The following is a 16912-nucleotide window of genomic DNA, read 5'->3' on the forward strand; positions in this document are numbered from 1 at the left end:
TTTTTTTTAAAAGATTTTATTTATTTCCAAGAGGCCTGTTCTTAAAAAAAAAAAAAAAGGTTTTCTGTTGAGTCAGTTTGAAAAACACAAAAATTCTAAAGTTTTTTCTTTTTTAAAGATTTTATTTATTTATTTGACAGATAGAGATCACAAGTAGGCAAAGAGGCAGGCAGAGAGAGAGAGAGAGAGGAGGAAGCAGGCTCCCTGCTGAGCAGAGAGGCCGATGTGGGGCTCGATCCCAGGACCCTGGGATCATGACCTGGGCTAAAGGCAGAGGCTTTAACCCACTGAGCCACCCAGGCATCCCCCAAAATTCTAAAGTTAAGAAGGCTTCTTATATGGCAAGAATTCCTTTCCCCTTTACTGTGTTTCATTACACGTTATAATTAACATCCAAGGAAGGAGGTTAATGGACTTGACCGGGGAACCCATCTCCTCTCCTTTTGTTTTTTTATTCAGCCGTTGGGCCCCATAACAATTCTTTGAGAAACACGGCCTAGCCTAACCTGATCCTCTGATTACTAGCGTTTTCCAACCGGAAAATAAGGGAAGCCTCCAACAGCTTCCTATTTTCAGGTACTTTCTATGCTATATTATATTCCCCTTTCAAGCCCCAGGATTAGTCAGCAGAATAAGACTTTTTTGGTGTCAAACCACAGATGCAAGTTAGGCTCTGAAAGACTCCTCCTTGCGTCTACGACTAAGCCTGTTAATCAGGAGTATGGTTAATTCAGATTTAGCTGAAACACCTTGACCTGCAGTTTCTTCCTGTGGATTTTGCTCTGGTTAACATGCCCCCTCCCATGACTATGTGTTGGAAAATCCTTCTCCCTGGTGGCCTTCCTTGTCTCTGTGAGCTCCGGGCGGCTGTCTGTGGGCTGAGAGCCTACGCTCAGCTTGCTTCCAGTCTGAGACCTGAATGTCCTTTCAAAGCTGTTGGCTGGTCTGAATGGGGATGAAACTGAAGCCCCCCCCAACCCACCGGGGCGGGGGACCCAGGCTGGTTTTCTGCAAGTGCTCCAGCTGGTGGGCAAAGCCCAAGGGGAAAGGCCACGTTGTCGAGGATGGAGGCTTCTTGGCAGGTCAGCTATTCCTGGAATGCCATGTAAGGAAAATGGCACTGTGATGGCAGGGGGATGGGGAAGTTTGAGGGTGGGGAGCCAAGCCTTGTTGAGCCTGTGTTTGTTTTTTTTTAACTTTTAAAATTATTATTATTTTTGGTCATGTGCTTTTATTATTTTCGGTCACATGCTTTTGAAAGCAGGCCAGTGTTATGCACCTGTGCAATCCCATCGATCTCTTGGAGTTGGGACTCATCCCCTCTGATGGCCTCTTTCTTCGAGGCTTTCTTCTCTCCTGGCCTCCCGGATGTATGCAGTGACTTTCCCGCCCCGGTCCTTCCTCTCCCTTCCAAGAAAACCCGGTTCTTTTGTTGACGGAATCAGAAAGCTTTTAGGAGTCGCTCAGAGCCCAGCGGGACTCCCTGCGGGAAAAGGAGGATGGGAGGGGCAGGTGGCTCGTGCCCGTGATGAAGGACGTGGAAGGTCCCGGATGCTCTGGTACATTTCAAAGTGCTTCATCCTCTCTGAGCCCATAACCCACTGGACTGCAGGACCCGGGGCTAAGAATACAGCTGCGGGGGCAGATGTCCTTCCTTTACTGCTTAGCTGCCACGGCAGCAGGAATCTGACCTTGAGGCGAGCTTTGATCATCGGGTAACTCAAGCTTGCCCTTATCTGCTGGGGGAGCTGGGTCTGCCTGCACCCGCGGCCCACGTCAGAGAGCTGTCAGCAGCTCTTGGACCTGGCAATCTCATTAAAACCACGCCTGCAGAGAGTTTCAGGGGATTTAATTCCTAGGCTCTGCACCAAGGTTGGAGATGAAAACGTTGCCAGGGGGAATTCCACAAGTATTAACCCAGATGTCCACTTGGGGCCAGGCACTGAGCTGAGCCTGGGGGATGACTGTGGGTGCTCATTACTGGCTCAGCGAATGATCGCAAATTTGCAATTGGAGAGTCAGAGTCGTCCTGCCCTGGGGCTCGGGTAGGAGCTCAGATTTGCCCCTTGGAGTGTTGGTGTCATGTGAAGTTTGCTTCCTATAAAACGGGTTTGTCATTGAGAGCTCTGTCCCTTACATCAGTTGTCTCTCTATCCTTAATAATGACGTCCTGTACATCTGACTTGCTTTGCAACAGGAGAGGTTGGCCACTACACCCTGCAGGCCGAGTCTGGCCCAGGGCCTGATTTTGTAAGTCAGCTGTTACCGGATGAGAGGTCCCCCCCGATTCATTTACGTAGTGACTGAGACCAATTTTGTGCTAAGGTGCCAAAACTGAGTATGGCCCCGGAGACCCTACCTTTGGCCTGCAAAGCCTAAAATAGTCACAGTCTGCCTCTTTCCAGATAATTTGCAAATACTGGCAAATGCTTCTGGAGTTCTGGTTGGTCCCCTAATCATATGGCTTGTGGGAACATTGTGGTCCCCATTTTTCATTACCACAGTGACCCAGTCAGAGGTACCCCAGAAACCATACCCTGGAACAGTCCGTAAATGCTTATTTGCCCTGGTCCTCCACATCAGCTTTTTAAACGGGGTGACTCGTATCATCCCAGGGCAGAGCTTTCCTATCAGTTCTCTTGATCATTGCGGTAGCCCTGCAAGATAGTTGGTGTGTCATGTCAGAGAAGAGAAATCCAAGGCCAAACACATGGTAACAGCAGTGAAGCCGGTGGTCAGCAGAAGGAGGTGGCAGAGCCATCCCCTGGGCTGCCCAGCAGTCGGGTTTGGCGTGTCCTCATATGGGATCCAACACCTGCCATGCCCCGAGTGGGGATTCCTGCTCTCCTGGTCGAGTCCCATACAGAAGAAGGATTCTGGATCCGGAGAAATGTCCTTCACACTTCAGAATCTCCTCAGGACATGGTGGGCTTCCTTCTGAATAACCCCACGCACCTTCAGCCAGCCTGTCGGGGCTGGAATGGAGGTTGCTCCCTCCTGGCCCCGCTGGCTATCTCCCTGGCTTCCCATCTAAGAGCATCCGAGGGAAGAAGTCCCTTTACTCTCTGCAGGTAGAAGACCAGTCCTGTCCAGTTTCCAAGTATTCTTTGAGTTTTGGAAACCTTCTTGTGGCCTGCTGTGCTGCTTTGCCTTGGGATCTTTTAAGTTAGTTTTAATTATTCAAATGTTACAGGAGAGTATTCTCCTTATTAAAAATAAATCTGACGGTGCAGATTTGGTCTTTGAGCAGAGACCAAACTCTCCTCCATTCTAGCTCCAGCTCCCGGGGGCAGCTGTGGGTATCAGTTGGCGTGGCTTTGGCTCTTTTTCCAGCAAACACACACACACACACACACGCACACACACACACACAGTTATACGTCTGTGTGTGTGTGTGTGTGTGTGCATAGTTACACCTATTTATAAAGCTTTTTGGTGTGTATTTCCATAATGACATCATGTTGTGTGGACACCTTAGTCCTTCGATGTCTCGGAGATCTAACTCCTGACTCTAACAGTTGCAAAAATATTCCATTGGAGGGATTTACCCTAATTTATTGCCACTCATGGGAGTGACGGTATAGTGAGCAATCCTCATTCATGTCTCTTTGGGGTATGTTTAAGTATTTATCCACGGTGTAGTGATTAAATGGTGGAGTCCTGTTATTGGCATCTAACAATTTAAATATATTCTGCCAAATTGCCGGTCACAGAAGGGTGTCTATATTATCATTCATCTGAATGTTCAGGGGTATCTCACATACATGTACTCGGTTGACCTTAAGAACCTTTTTTGATTTTTGCCAGTTCGATAGATAAACATTGACATCACATTCCTTGTGGATTTCCCTTGCGTTTTCTTGAATATTAATGAAGTTGAACACCATTACATATGTTTATTGGCTATTCTTTTTTTTTTTTTAAGATTGTATTTATTTATTTGACAGACAGAGATCACAAGTAGGCAGAGAGACAGGCAGAGAGAGGAAGGGAAGCAGGCTCCCCCTGAGCAGAGAGCCCGATGTGGGGCTCGATCCCAGGACCCTGAGATCATGACCTGAGCCGAAGGCAGCGGCTTAACCCACTGAGCCACCCAGGTGCCCCTCAGATAAGTTTTTAAAGCATTTGACAAGTTCCAGTTGGGATATATTTCAGGTTAGCATTGAATTTGTACATTATGTTGGGGGAAAGCGGCATTGTTAAGACTTTGAGTGTTTCTATCTGGGAAGATAGTATGTTTCTATGTCTTTAGCACCTCTCTTATGTGCTTTAATAAAATCTGTCTGCCTTTTTGAGTCCCCCACCAAAGAACATGAGTCTTTAATTAATTGTGTTTTTGTCCTTTTTAAATTTTATTAACAATTGCTCTCAACAGTAATGAATCAGTTCATTTTGGATTCATTTAATTATTTCTTTTTTAACTTCTTAAGTGGAAAGTTTAGTTCATTCTTTGCCAGTATTTGTGTTTTTCAGTAAATGCTCCAAGGGCGTGCATTTTCCACTGAGTACGGCTTGGACCACTGCCCACAGATTTGACATTTACTACTCTCTCAATCCCAATCCCTGCTGAGCAAAGTTTTAGTTTTCATCTTGATTTCTTTGCCCAAATACTATTTTTAAATTTCCAATCTTATTTTCGCCAGTTTGTTTTTCATTCCTACTTTCTGTTGGCCTCAGTTTATGCCTGTATCACTTTTGCTTCCTTTGAGATTCATGGAGATTTACTTGTCACCTGATACATAACGTTTAAGACTATTCCTTGTACATTTTAAAAATAATTCGTGGTCTTTGTTATATGGACACAAATTTTCTGTATAGCTACTAAGTTGAAATGGTTAATTCTGTTACCAGTAATCTCTCTGCTACTGTATTCTTTCAGTTGCTTGATTTGTTTATCCTGAGAGAGGTATGCTAACGACTTTCACTATGACTGTGACTCTGTCAATTTCTTCTAGTCTCCCAATTATCTTTTACTTTATACCTTTTCTGAGCCATGCTATTTTTTAAAGATTTTATTTATTTATTTAACAGAAAGAGAGAGAGAGATTGAGATCACAAGTAGGCAGAGAGGCAGGCAGAGAGATGGGGGAAGCAGGTTTCCCACTGAGCAGAGAGCCCGATGCGGGGCTTGATCCCAGGACCCTGGGATCGTGACCTGAATCGAAGGCAGAGGCTTAACCCACAGAGCCACCCAGGTGCCCCTGAGCCATGTTATTTTATAGGCATAAAGGTTTATAACTATCTTTTCTTCATAGTCAGCTGGGTCTTTCCTCATTATTAAGTATCCCTCTTTGGCTCTTTTCATCTTTTGCAATTTAAATTCTGTGTTGTTTGATGTCATTATTGCTATATTTACTTTATTTTTATTACTATTTGCCTGGCACGTCTTCTTAAAATCTTTTGATTTTTTTGACTGTTGTTTGTTTTAGATGTATCTCTTGTATCAGACTATCAATGGGAATTATGTCATTGAAGGTGAAATTCTTCATCTTCTAACGAGTGACTTGAACCCATTTACATATATTGTGATTGATGATGTAGTTCGACTTACTGTCTTCATGTATGTGTTTTATTGTACTTAGGGTTGAAAAGCTTCTTCAGCCTTGTATCCCCAGAGCTAACCATAGAGCTGGCCTCAAAATAGTAGGTGTTCAGCAAATAAATATTCACTGAATAAAAATTTCCCTGAGTCCCTAATTCTGATATAATTTGACACCTTATGGCAAAATAACTCCATTGTAGTGGGGTTGGGACTCAAGTTCAAATTATTGGTAAAAGAAGTTTCAAGAAGGCTTTAGTTGCATTTCTAAGTCTAAGGAATTTTTCCTATTCCTGTAGATTTAGCGTCAAAGATTGTGAGTTTTCTCCAAATGTGAGGTCTGTTGTTAGTGGTAGGAGAGGTAAAGAGTCAGGTAAAGGTTTCAGAATTGGAGGAGGAAATCCAGGTTTTCATCTGTACCAGCCAAACAGAGAGTGTACCCAGAAGAATATTTCCTAGTAAAAAAACTCAGTCACTGTTTTCGTTCTGGATTTGGGTCTCACGTCATCTTTGTTTCCAGCCTCACCTACCAGAGTGCTGGATAACTGGTTTACCTTGGAAAAAATAACATTACGGCAACATTAGCTTTATTGCAGACTGCTCCCTTAGAGGAATTACTAGGCTGGATAAAGACAAACAGATTAAATTAAGAGCTATATAAAAAATGAAGTCAGGATAGCTCATAACCCGGGACATCATTTTCTTACCTTAATTGACCAAGACATTGAAAACGTAAAAGAAGCAAATGTTCTGTCATGGTAGAAAGAATACTAGACTGGAATCAGGGGCCTCCCAGATTGGCCATGCCAGCTGGGCTCCTCAGAACATCTCCGGAAATCTCTGTCAGTACAAAGGGGCTGGACTGGTGGATCTCCGACATTTCTTCAGTTAACCCCCCCCCCCCCCAGCGCCCTTAAAACTCTGCCATGATTTTCTTGTGACTCAAACGATGTCGTTGTGTTCCAGGACTGAGTATAAGCCATGCGGATTTCATAGCTTGGAGTACTGTGTGAAGCATGGATGCGATTCTCCAAGCTTTTACACACCACCCAATTACTGGGCTGAGAGGATAGAGCCCTGTGGCTTCTCCTTCTCCAGTTGCTCCGCCTTGCTTAGAGCAACACCTTCCCCCAATGATTGGCACTTGGAGGAAAGGACGTGAGTGACAGGTGGACAAAGCCAAATGTGGCTCTCCTAGGTGGACACCATAGGTTCCCTCTGTAGGGCTGAGCCCAGGCTGTGTTGTCTTCTCTCCTCCCTCCTGAGATGACATTCTCTTGCGGCATACCGTCAGCTACAGAATTCCCTTTTCTACCTGAGCTTCAGTAGGAAGCTTGGGGATTTGATCCAGTCTTGGGGCAGGAGGGGTAGGGGTGGGAATGGGCGCAGTTCAGTGAAGCTGTGGAAGTAGAACCTGGCGTCCCACCTGGTGGTATGACCGAACACAGACCGCTCTGAACAGAGGCTCACGACTGGGGTTAAGCCTGACCAAGACATGGCTTGGCTGAGCAAGTGGATGTTCATAGCACGCTCTTCTCCACCATCGTTTTCTTCCAATTTACTACAAAATTGGTTTTGGCATCAATAGTGTTTGTTCCCAGCCATCCTCATGATCCCAACCTCTCCTTGGGGGGATGTTGATATTTTGAACAGTGGTTTAAAATTATTCTTGGAATATAGGGAATCCAAGAAGCAAGCCCTTGAAAACCCCTTGAGGGCAAGAAGAGAGAAGGCAGTGGGCAGGGCTCGGACCCTCTTCAACCCGCGTACTTATGTGGGAGTAACTCATTTGTAAAAAGATTGGGAAGGAGTTCAATATATTTTAACTTGAGTTTAATTCCTAGTAGTGGGACTAGAGCTGTTTTTCTGCAGCCCTTATTATACAAGTGAATGGTTTGAAATCTGCTCATAAACAAAAAAAGGCTTCCATCACCTGGGAGGACTGTGGTTTTTAAGGGTTATGGTGCGCCAGGCGCCATGTTCCTCATGCACAGCTTCTCCCCCGGCCCTGGCTGGCTTTTCCTAACCTGGTGTCTCTCCCCTCCCAGAATGGCTGCAGTCTGTCCAGGCCACCATGATCCTGTCCATCATCTTCAGTGTCCTGTCCCTGTTCCTCTTCTTTTGCCAGCTCTTCACCCTCACCAAAGGGGGCCGGTTTTATATCACTGGAGTCTTCCAGATCCTTGCCGGTAAGTTGGAGATGATATCCAGTTCATGTGGAGACTGCCTGTGCAAGGCTGGGGAATGATGAGTCCGTAGAGGGATATGGCCCCAGAAGGACAGATGTTTGTGAGTCTGTACCTTGGATGGTTTATGTAAAGTACAGATTGTGTGTGTGTGTGTGTGTGTGTGTGTGTGTGTGAGTGTGTGTGTGTACCTACACCTTAGAATTTGGGAACTCTCCCCTATGCCATGGAACGAGATCCATAGGAAATAAGACTTAGGGGCTCTGGTGGGAAGGTCCCTAACCCAGCCAGACCTGTCACCAGGAATGAAACTATACTCTGGACACATAACCAGAGGTGAATGCAAAGAAAAGCAGTAGAGCCAAGGCCAGTCTTGAGGGCGTATCCCCGTACATTATGTTATGCCCCAAGGAGCCGTCCTTGCTTCGGCATGGAAAGTGGCCTCGATGTGCTGCTGCTCTTGTGTCCTTCCTCTAAGCTGTGATTCTTACTCTCCTTTATTCCCCCTCCGGGGTTCTGGTGGGCTTTGATTTACTGTTGTCATCCTCAGGTGTCTTCATTTTGACACCCCCGTGTAATGTGCCATCATTTCCAAACATGGGGCCATGATGACACACGAGAGGCTTCCTTTGTCTCTTCCTTAAGTTGCCTTCACGTTCTCCCACTGGACAGGTTATCCATATGTACAATATGCAGAGTCCGAGAAGCTCCTGTTATACAGGGTGATGTCTTCCAACTTGGTCTCTATATCCTGAGCAATGTCTTTTTTCCATTGACTCTTTATCTTTCTGCCTGTTGACTCCCAGTTGGCTGAGTCAGCAAACATTGGAGAGAAGTCAGGGGCAGATGGGGTGGTGGCTGCTAGAGTCCATGCTAATAAGTCATAAACTCCATATATACCAGAATACATCCATGTCCTGTGGGATGTTCTAGTATCTGGCTGAGTAGGGAAAGGGCTGTGCTATCTCTTTGTTGGTTGTTGGAATGTCCATGGTGCTGAATCACCATCCTTTGCTCGGAAGCATCATTGGAAGGTTGAAAACAGCCTACATGTCCTGGTTGGATGGATGGATGGATGGATGGTTGGATGGATATGTGGATACAATGGCTTACACATGGCTATATGGTAAGGCACAGCCTGAAGCTGAATGCTGATGACCTTTTTCTAGAAGCTGGAGAGTTACCCTTTCCCAGCAGAAGGAATTAGACTGGACCGCTCCTTCTCATTAAATCCTTAAATACAACATTTCAGTATGTACCATTTGAGGATTTCAAAATCGAAGAGTGCTTTGCTACTTGCATAGTTTTATTATAGCAAGGAAGGCTCCTGGAGTGTTGCCAGTTTTGTTAACTCACAAATTATGGAGTAAGATATCATTCCTAGGTATGTTAGAAGCAGAGCTATCATTAGTCACTCTGCTTCCAGAAATAATACACAAAACTAGAAAGTATTCTGGGATTTTTTTTTTTTTTTGGCTTGCCATTTACAGTTTGATATCAAGTCAAATGATGATCATACTTTTGCATCAATGGATGTGTCCTCAAGATAAAACAATCCAGACTTAGGAAACAGAACTTTCATCAAATGTGTTACTTTACTGATAAATTGAGACCAGGAGAGGATCATGAGCCCCCAGGGTCACCCAACTCACGCAAGAACAACATATGCCTCCACTTCCCCTCGTTCCACAAGAACTCTGTATTTAGTTAGGAACTTCCTTATCGTTAGAGATGCCGAATCCACCAAAATTGCCACAGAACCCAACACCCAAGGCAGAAACTCTGCTTTTTCAGCATGGATTTGCTAACCTGTCCTGTTCTGGCTCTCCTCTGAACTCAGTGCAAGCCCGTTAGAATTCTGCTTTAAAAAAAATCTAAAAGCACATGATTTGTTCTTCATTTTTCCCCTTTGAATGTAGCTTCTTATCTCTCATGGGACCCAATTTTCAGTTTATCAGTTTGTCAGCCTGGCAGCCCCTATTCAAATAGGAAGCTGTCTTGAATTAGCCGTGTCGAGCCACAGGAGCGGTCATAATTTATAAGCCTGAAGAATGTTCTGTTCCTAACTGTGAGAGCCAGTTCATGTGAGCTGAAAGGATCCTCTGGTAACCCCAGGCTCTCCAGAAAGTTGCATTTGATCTTGCTCTGTAGGGTCTTGCCACTCAAGTGGAGGACTAAAAGAGAAAGGGTCTTCCCTTAGAGATTCCCATACTTCTTCAAAGCACCAAAGCATTTTATTTTATTTTATTTTTTATTATCTTTTTAAAAGATTTTATTTGAGAGAGAGTGTGCACAAGCAGACTCCCCACTGAGCAGGGAGCCTGACTCGGGGCTCGATCCCCGGACCCTGGATCATGACCTGAGCCAAAGGCAGAGGCTTAGCTAACAGAGCCACCCAGGCGCTCTGCACTGAAGCATTTTAAGTGGAAGCCACTGGAGTCTCCCAGGTGGCTGTTTGGGCTGCTCTGCCCCCGCCTAGCGTCCCTTTGGAGGGCCCAGCTGTGGTCTTCATAGATCACACCTGAGCGTGCGGGGAAGGCAGGTACAAGGTGTGGGGGGCTGTCGGGACTGACTATAGCTTTAGGAGCCGTCTCTGCTTGCTCTAGATTATACCTATGCGGGTGCTTATCCGTCCGCCTGCTTTGCTGCCTCATCCCCTTCTGCTTTTCATAATAAGCCACAAGTCTCACTCTTGATTACATACTTCTTTGGTTGGCTGCTTCCTGGAGACGTGTCAAGAGGCTCCATCTAGCTCATTGTTTTTCCATCTTAGCTGTACATCAGAATCCTCTTTTTAGGGGTGCCGCCTGGGTGGCTCAGTTCGTTGAGCATCTGACTCTTGGTTCCAGCTCAGGTCCTGACCTCAGGGTCGTGGGATCGAGCCCCTTGTCGGGCTCTGTGCTCAGCAGGGAGTCTGCTTGAGATTTTCTTTCTCTCCCTTTCCCTTTGTCCCTCCCCCTGCTCATGCACACACGCTCTCTCCTTCCCTCTCTCTCTCAAATAAATATTAACTCCCTTTTTTTTTTTTTTTTAAAGAATCACCTTTTTAAAAAGAGGGGGCTTTGACAAACATGCCAGTTCTCAGCCTTCATCCCTGGAGAGGTCTTGGATGGGACTGTGCCTTGGGTGACTCTGGTGTTCATCCAAGGTTGGGAACTGTTGGTGTAGCCATCACACTGTCCATAATCCCACTGTAAGGTCTTCTAGGAATTTCTCTGCCAACCACTCATCCCATTCCTGGACCATCGATTCTCGTAAACCCCCTTCTTAGAGAAGAGCCATTCCCATCCTCTCTCTGGATTTTGCAGTCTTTTTTGTCTTCAGAACCGGTACCCATGTTCTCAGACAGTGTTTATCCTGACCCCAAGCCCGCTGGACTGGGTTACGCTCTGTGAGAAAGCATCAGGAAATTCACAGAGATACAGACCTGAAAGACAGAGCCAGTGTTTGTGGGATTTCTATTTAACAACTCAGGACCCAGCACCGGGCTCCGGACATGCCTCATAGAAAGCCCTGAATAAGCCGCTTGTTGGATGACTGGATAATTGTACTCCGTTTGGCAATTGTTCTCCCAACTGGCAGAATCAAAAGTGGGTCACATGTGTCGTTACTATTTATTGTGATTAGCGCGAAGAACAGAGAAGACGGTAAAAAGGAGACCCCTGAGTGAGTGGTTCCGTTTGCTCTGTTTCTTCTGTCCAACAGATGGATACCGACGTAGGGCTTTAGAACGGAAGACTTTAGGGGATGAATAAAACAGCACAGGGCGCTCCCTATTCCGAAGGGGTCAAGGGCAGCAGCAGCCAGATGCCACGTTTAGGAACCGCCCCCCTCGCAATGAACCAGTCCAGGCGTTGCATTCGCGGTGCCCAGGTCGGAATCCGGGAATGCGTTGTGGGCGGCTTTCGAGGTGGTGAGGGTCGCTTGGATGCTGAAATCAGAAGCTGGGCCAGCAGGGCAGAGAAAGTTCTGCGTTGTCAGACAGAGAGCCCAGCGCTTTCAGAGGAAGGGACCTTCCAGCCTCTTCCTGCCCCACCTCAAGACCCTCAGAACCAGGGGTTGGTGACTCGAAGGTGCTCACTCTTCCAACCAGTGCCACGAGGCTCCTTGTATCCCCGTTTACTTTCTAGCCAGGTTCCCTCTGGCTTCTGTGGAGGTCACTGATCTAACTCCCAGAGTCCCTCTGCTGCTTTCGATTCCGTTGATGGCTCGTTCCTCCCAGCCATTATCCTGTGGCCCTTCAGACATCCCTGTTTTCCCAGTGAGCTAAGTTAGCCCACCAGGGGGCCATGCCAGGCTGGGTCCCCTGTCTCCCTTAACCCAGATCCAGTCCATTCCTGCATGGAAGTTGCGTCCATTTTTGTTCTCTTCTTGTCCTCACTAACACCACGGTCATTGTGCAAAAGCCAACTTGGGCGCCTTCCCATCCCATCTTGTTGCCACCCCGAAATCCCTTTCTTACGCTTCTCCCAGAGTGACCTTTCTGAAACCCACCGCAGATCATGCTTCCCCCCTGCTGACGATGGGCTTCCCACCACAACTTCCTCATCGTGCCACTCGGGGCTCTCCCACCTTCCCTCACGCTGCCCTCCCCGTGTCCTGGGGGATTCTTGTCAGGACCTGCTTCCGCTGCCTAACTCTTCCACACCCTCTAGACTCAGGTCAAGCACTGCCTCCCCCCGTCAGGCTTCCCTGGGCCCCCAATTTGGACTCTGTGCATGTCCATCCTCTCAGGACATCATCTGATGCATTTCTCTCTCCCTCTCTTGAAATCATGTCAGACCATATTGGAAGTTTCTGCAGGCATGTCTGCTCCTGAATGACACTCCCCCCTGAAACTAGAAGCCATGTCTTATCCATCGTGGTGCCCTCCTCAGTAGCCAGAACAGTGCTTGCACACAGTAGGCGCTCAGTACGTGTGTTCAGAGCCAAACACAATGGAGATAAGGAAGTTTCAAGACTTCCCGCCATTTCTTGCTTTGTCTTTGGCTCTTGGTTGCTCCCATCCAAAGGTTTGGGGCTCTGATTGCTCACCCATGGTTGCTGTTGCTATGAAGGGGGCTTGAGGCCTCCTCTTCAAGGGGGCTTTAGAGAGCTGGTTCCAGATCCAGCAGCCCTGATAGGGAGAAACTCTCAAATGTTGTCTGGAGAGGGTTGGTGGCCCCCACTGATAGCTGACTGCCCTTCCGTATTCAGGTGCCTACCAGGAGGTCCCTGTCACTCCCAGAGCACAGATGGCTTGTCCGTGGGGAAGGAAGGTACAAAGCTTGCTGGTATGACAGCAACCTTCCCCGTGGGGGACCTTCATCTCCGCGCCCCCACCTATCGGTGGGTGAGGAAGCGAGTTACCACCCACTTATGGGGATGAATGTTTTGGGACTGTCGTGTGGCATCAACTACCCTATATCCCAGGGCTGTACAGACAGACAGTCTTGTAATAACATATTCCCTAAAACATCAGTCTCCTGACGACAGTAATTACAAAGCATGGCTTTGTGAGTTAGCTCAGCTCACTGCAGATCCTGGCAAAGTGCAAATTCCTCTGCCTCTGAGATGTTCCTCAGGCAAATTTCATGTAAACTAGGCCATCTGCTTAGTCACTATGCTTGTGATCCTGCCTCCCTCTGTCCCTTTTGGTCACAGATGGAATGCTCACTCCTTCCCAGTGAAATCCAGGCACGGTTGGTCTGCACAGCTCTCGTGGCCTTTTTTCATGAGGTGGCTGGTTAGGCGCATGGCCCATTTGGAAGCCTTGCCAGCTTGACAGGCATTGGCCTGGCCTTTTCACACTCTGTTCCCTCGGTCACATTTCTCTTTGCACAGCCCTGCCCTCGTTAGGTAGGTCTCCCAAGAGACAACCGCAGTCTTTCTTAAAGATGTGAATCTGCACTTTGCTGAGGTGAGCCTTGGGGGGCCATGGGGGATGGGAATTGGGGATCACGGGCCTCAGGGCAAATAAAGCGTGTTCCTGGCAGATCAAAACGGCTGTCTTGCCCGAATGACAATTTGCCTGCTCTGGTTTCCCCGCCTCACGCAGGCATCTTGGCTGTCTCTGGAACTTTCTGTAGGTGGCAGATCCTGGATCCCATCCCACTGTAGTTCCAGGACCATTGTGTGGCTTTCTTAGCGGGGGCCAGCAGAGTGGGAGTTTTCTCCTCTGACTTGGAGAAGGACAGTCTTATCAGGGTGGCGAATGTAACATAGTCCCACTTATGCACTTTGTTGAAACAAAGTTGCAGTGTCCCTTGGAACAGCAGCCCAAATAGCAGTGAGGTTAGATGTAGGTGGTCTGGGGCACTGGGAGCTTTGGAACCACAGGAATCCCGCAGAGCATGCTGGATTTATAATAAAGCCACTCAGAGCCTCTCACAGACCCTGTTTTCAGGAGGGAACAGAGGGAACAGGGCAGGCTTTGTGCAGCTCCGGGCTGGGGTGCTGGCATCACAGGACCCCTCCCTTCAGGGGGATGCGGACTGCCACTGTGGGCATAGACCAACACTCTTAAATTTGCCTGCTTCAAGAGCCCCTAGGTAGAGCTTTTTCTTGTCCTTCCCACACCAAAAGGGTGCAGACGTAGGCAGGAGAAAGTTCTCCTGATTTATCTGTGTATCCAATAACCTTCCTCTCCTCTTTGGGCTTCAGACCCAACCTTGGGGGCACCAGGAACTGTTGGAAGGGACCAAGTGCAATGATAGTTTCCTCCTCTCTCTGCCTCCTGGTCATATCCTGTACTTCCTCGTCCTCTTCTTGTTCCTCTATATTCCTTTGTAAGCCTAGCGATGCCCATAGGCATTGATCACTCGATCTGATACAATGCAGTCCTGCTAAGGGGCCCCATGTTCTGCCTGGAGCCCCGTGCTCTGGTCCTCACGCCACTCAGGTGGCAGAGTGTCATTTCACTTTACTGGTTCAGATGACATCACCGCCCACTTGCAGAGCAGTTCACGGGGTCCCAAGGGCTCCCACCCTGGGAGCCGACTTCCCAGCTTTCCTTGGAAAGAACTAGGCAGGTTTATCATCCAACCCAAATTCTTGCTGTCGACTAGGAATTGGTGACAGTTAAAGGAACAGAGATGGGGCAGAAAAGATGACAAGGGACTGCGGATTTGCTGGTCTAGGTCAACATAGATCGGAACCAGAGAACAGATCACTTTTTGTGTTTCTAGATCTTTGAGCCCCTCCTCTCAACCTGGCAGCGCATTCCTTCCAGAATCAGATATGCTCCTCTCGCACAGTGTTGTCAGCCAAAGACTGGGTGACCCGGTGTGTGTGTGAGTGTTTGTGAGTGTGTGTGAGTCAAGAGCAGGGAGTGGTGTGGGCAGGTACCCAGGGTTCTATGGGATCCGCACTGGGGGTGGTGGACAGGGGACCCCTCGCCGTGACCTCTCCCTCACCGTACTTGCCTCTCTCTTTCCCCAGGTCTGTGCGTAATGAGCGCGGCCTCCATCTACACGGTGAGGCACCCGGAATGGCATTTCAACTCGGAGTACTCCTATGGCTTTGCCTACATCCTGGCCTGGGTGGCCTTCCCCCTGGCCCTTCTCAGCGGTGTCATATACGTGATCTTGCGGAAACGCGAATGAGGTGCCCAGACAGCTGGTCTGAGGCACTGAGCATACCTAGGGGAAGGGAGGAAGGAAACCAGAAACCAGAAAAAAAAAAAAAAAAAAGAGCTAGCCAAAAAACCCAAACTCAAACCAAACCAAACAGAAAGCAGTTGAAAGGGGGGGGGGGGTTAGTGTTGACTGAAGATGTATATAATATCTATGGTTTATAAAACCTATTTATAACACTTTTTACATATATGTACATAGTATTGTTTGCTTTTTATGTTGACCATCAGCCTTGTGTTGAATCTTAAAGAAGTAGCTAAGGAACTTGACATCCTAACCGTGTAATCGAGCTCAGTATTTTCCGTTCTCTGTTTTTCGTTCTTTTTATTTTGCCCAGACATGAAATAACTCCGTCTTGCCCCTTCCCTTTTATCTGAAAGAAGATACCTCCCTTCCGCTCCACCTCATTGAGAAAACCAAAGTGTGGGTAGAAACCCCGAATGGCCAAAACCCTTAAATTGTGGGTGGCCCCGTGCTTCTCCCACAGAGACGGGCGCCGCGCACAACCCCGTGCGAAGCCTTACGCTCACATGCAGGAAACCCCCAAACTGGAGCCCTTGGCAAAAACACAGCCTGTGGCCTCGGAACGCTTGCCCTTGACGGTGGGTGTCTTGGTCACATGTCGAGATGAGAAATCGGTGACAAGAAACCCATGAAATGGTGCTATGTATCTACCATTCCTTAGTATCACTAATCATCTAAACCACTCACTGGAAATTCAATTAACGGTTTTACAACATAAAGTAGAATGGAGACCTGAATAAATAATTCTCTGTAATATAAATGGTTTATAACTGCTTTTGTACCTAGCTAGGCTGCAGTTATTCCAATAATAAATAAATAATAAACACAGCCTTTATCGCTCCCACATTCTTCTTACGGTCGGAGCATCGGGACAAGCTCTAGACACCCCCACCCCACCCGGGACTGTGCATTCCCAGGGCTTAGCTGGGTCTAGACTGTTCTCTGTCTCCAAGGACTGTCTGGCAATGACTTGTACTGGCCACCAACTGTAGATGTAAATATGGTGCCCTTCTGATGCTAAGACTCCAGACCTTTGTTTTTTTTTTTTTTTTTTTTTGCCTTTGCTTTTTTTCTGATTTTATACCAACTGTGTGGACTAAGATGCATTAAAATAAACATTAGAGTAACTCACTGATCTCTCTTGGAATTTTGTTGGGACTTTGGCTTGCGGGGGATGCCTTTCAGAGTGGAGGAAAGAGGCGCTTTGGCGGAAACTAAGATTGGGCTCGTGGTCTAGGTTGGCTTTTGGCTTTCTTGCAGGTGACAGGGAGCACATTGTGCCTTCTGTAAGCCTGTGCAGATGTCTGCTCGTTGGGGAGGACGAGGAATCGCAGCTGAAACAAACTGTAAATGGGCTGGAAGGGACTTGAGAGTTCATTAACTCAACCCTCTCTCCCGCGCTCTCTTCTCTGATGAACTGCACAGGGGACCGTGGAAGCACGTCATGAGTTCACCTAACATATGGGAAATGTTGGCATCGGCAGTGCACACCCCTGTCCTCTAAAAGAAGGGGGAGGTCAGATGAAGGAATCACTGGATGATGACTGGAG

General features: G+C 47.5%; 1 protein-coding gene across 2 annotated transcripts in view; it reads left to right on the forward strand.

Moving 5' to 3' along the window:
• The window catches only part of PMP22 (peripheral myelin protein 22), a 30250-nt gene extending 13753 nt beyond the window's left edge, over window positions 1-16497 (forward strand). For both annotated transcript variants that reach the window (XM_047707778.1, XM_047707777.1), the window contains exons 4-5: window positions 7588-7728; window positions 15145-16497. In XM_047707778.1, coding sequence (XP_047563734.1) covers window positions 7588-7728; window positions 15145-15308 — 305 coding nt within the window. In that variant the 3' untranslated portion in view covers window positions 15309-16497. The remainder of the gene's footprint in view (window positions 1-7587; window positions 7729-15144) is intronic.
• The last annotated feature ends 415 nt before the right edge of the window (window positions 16498-16912 follow it).

Source organism: Lutra lutra, chromosome 16 (genome assembly GCF_902655055.1).
Source record: "Lutra lutra chromosome 16, mLutLut1.2, whole genome shotgun sequence".
NCBI classification, from domain to species: domain Eukaryota; kingdom Metazoa; phylum Chordata; class Mammalia; order Carnivora; family Mustelidae; genus Lutra; species Lutra lutra.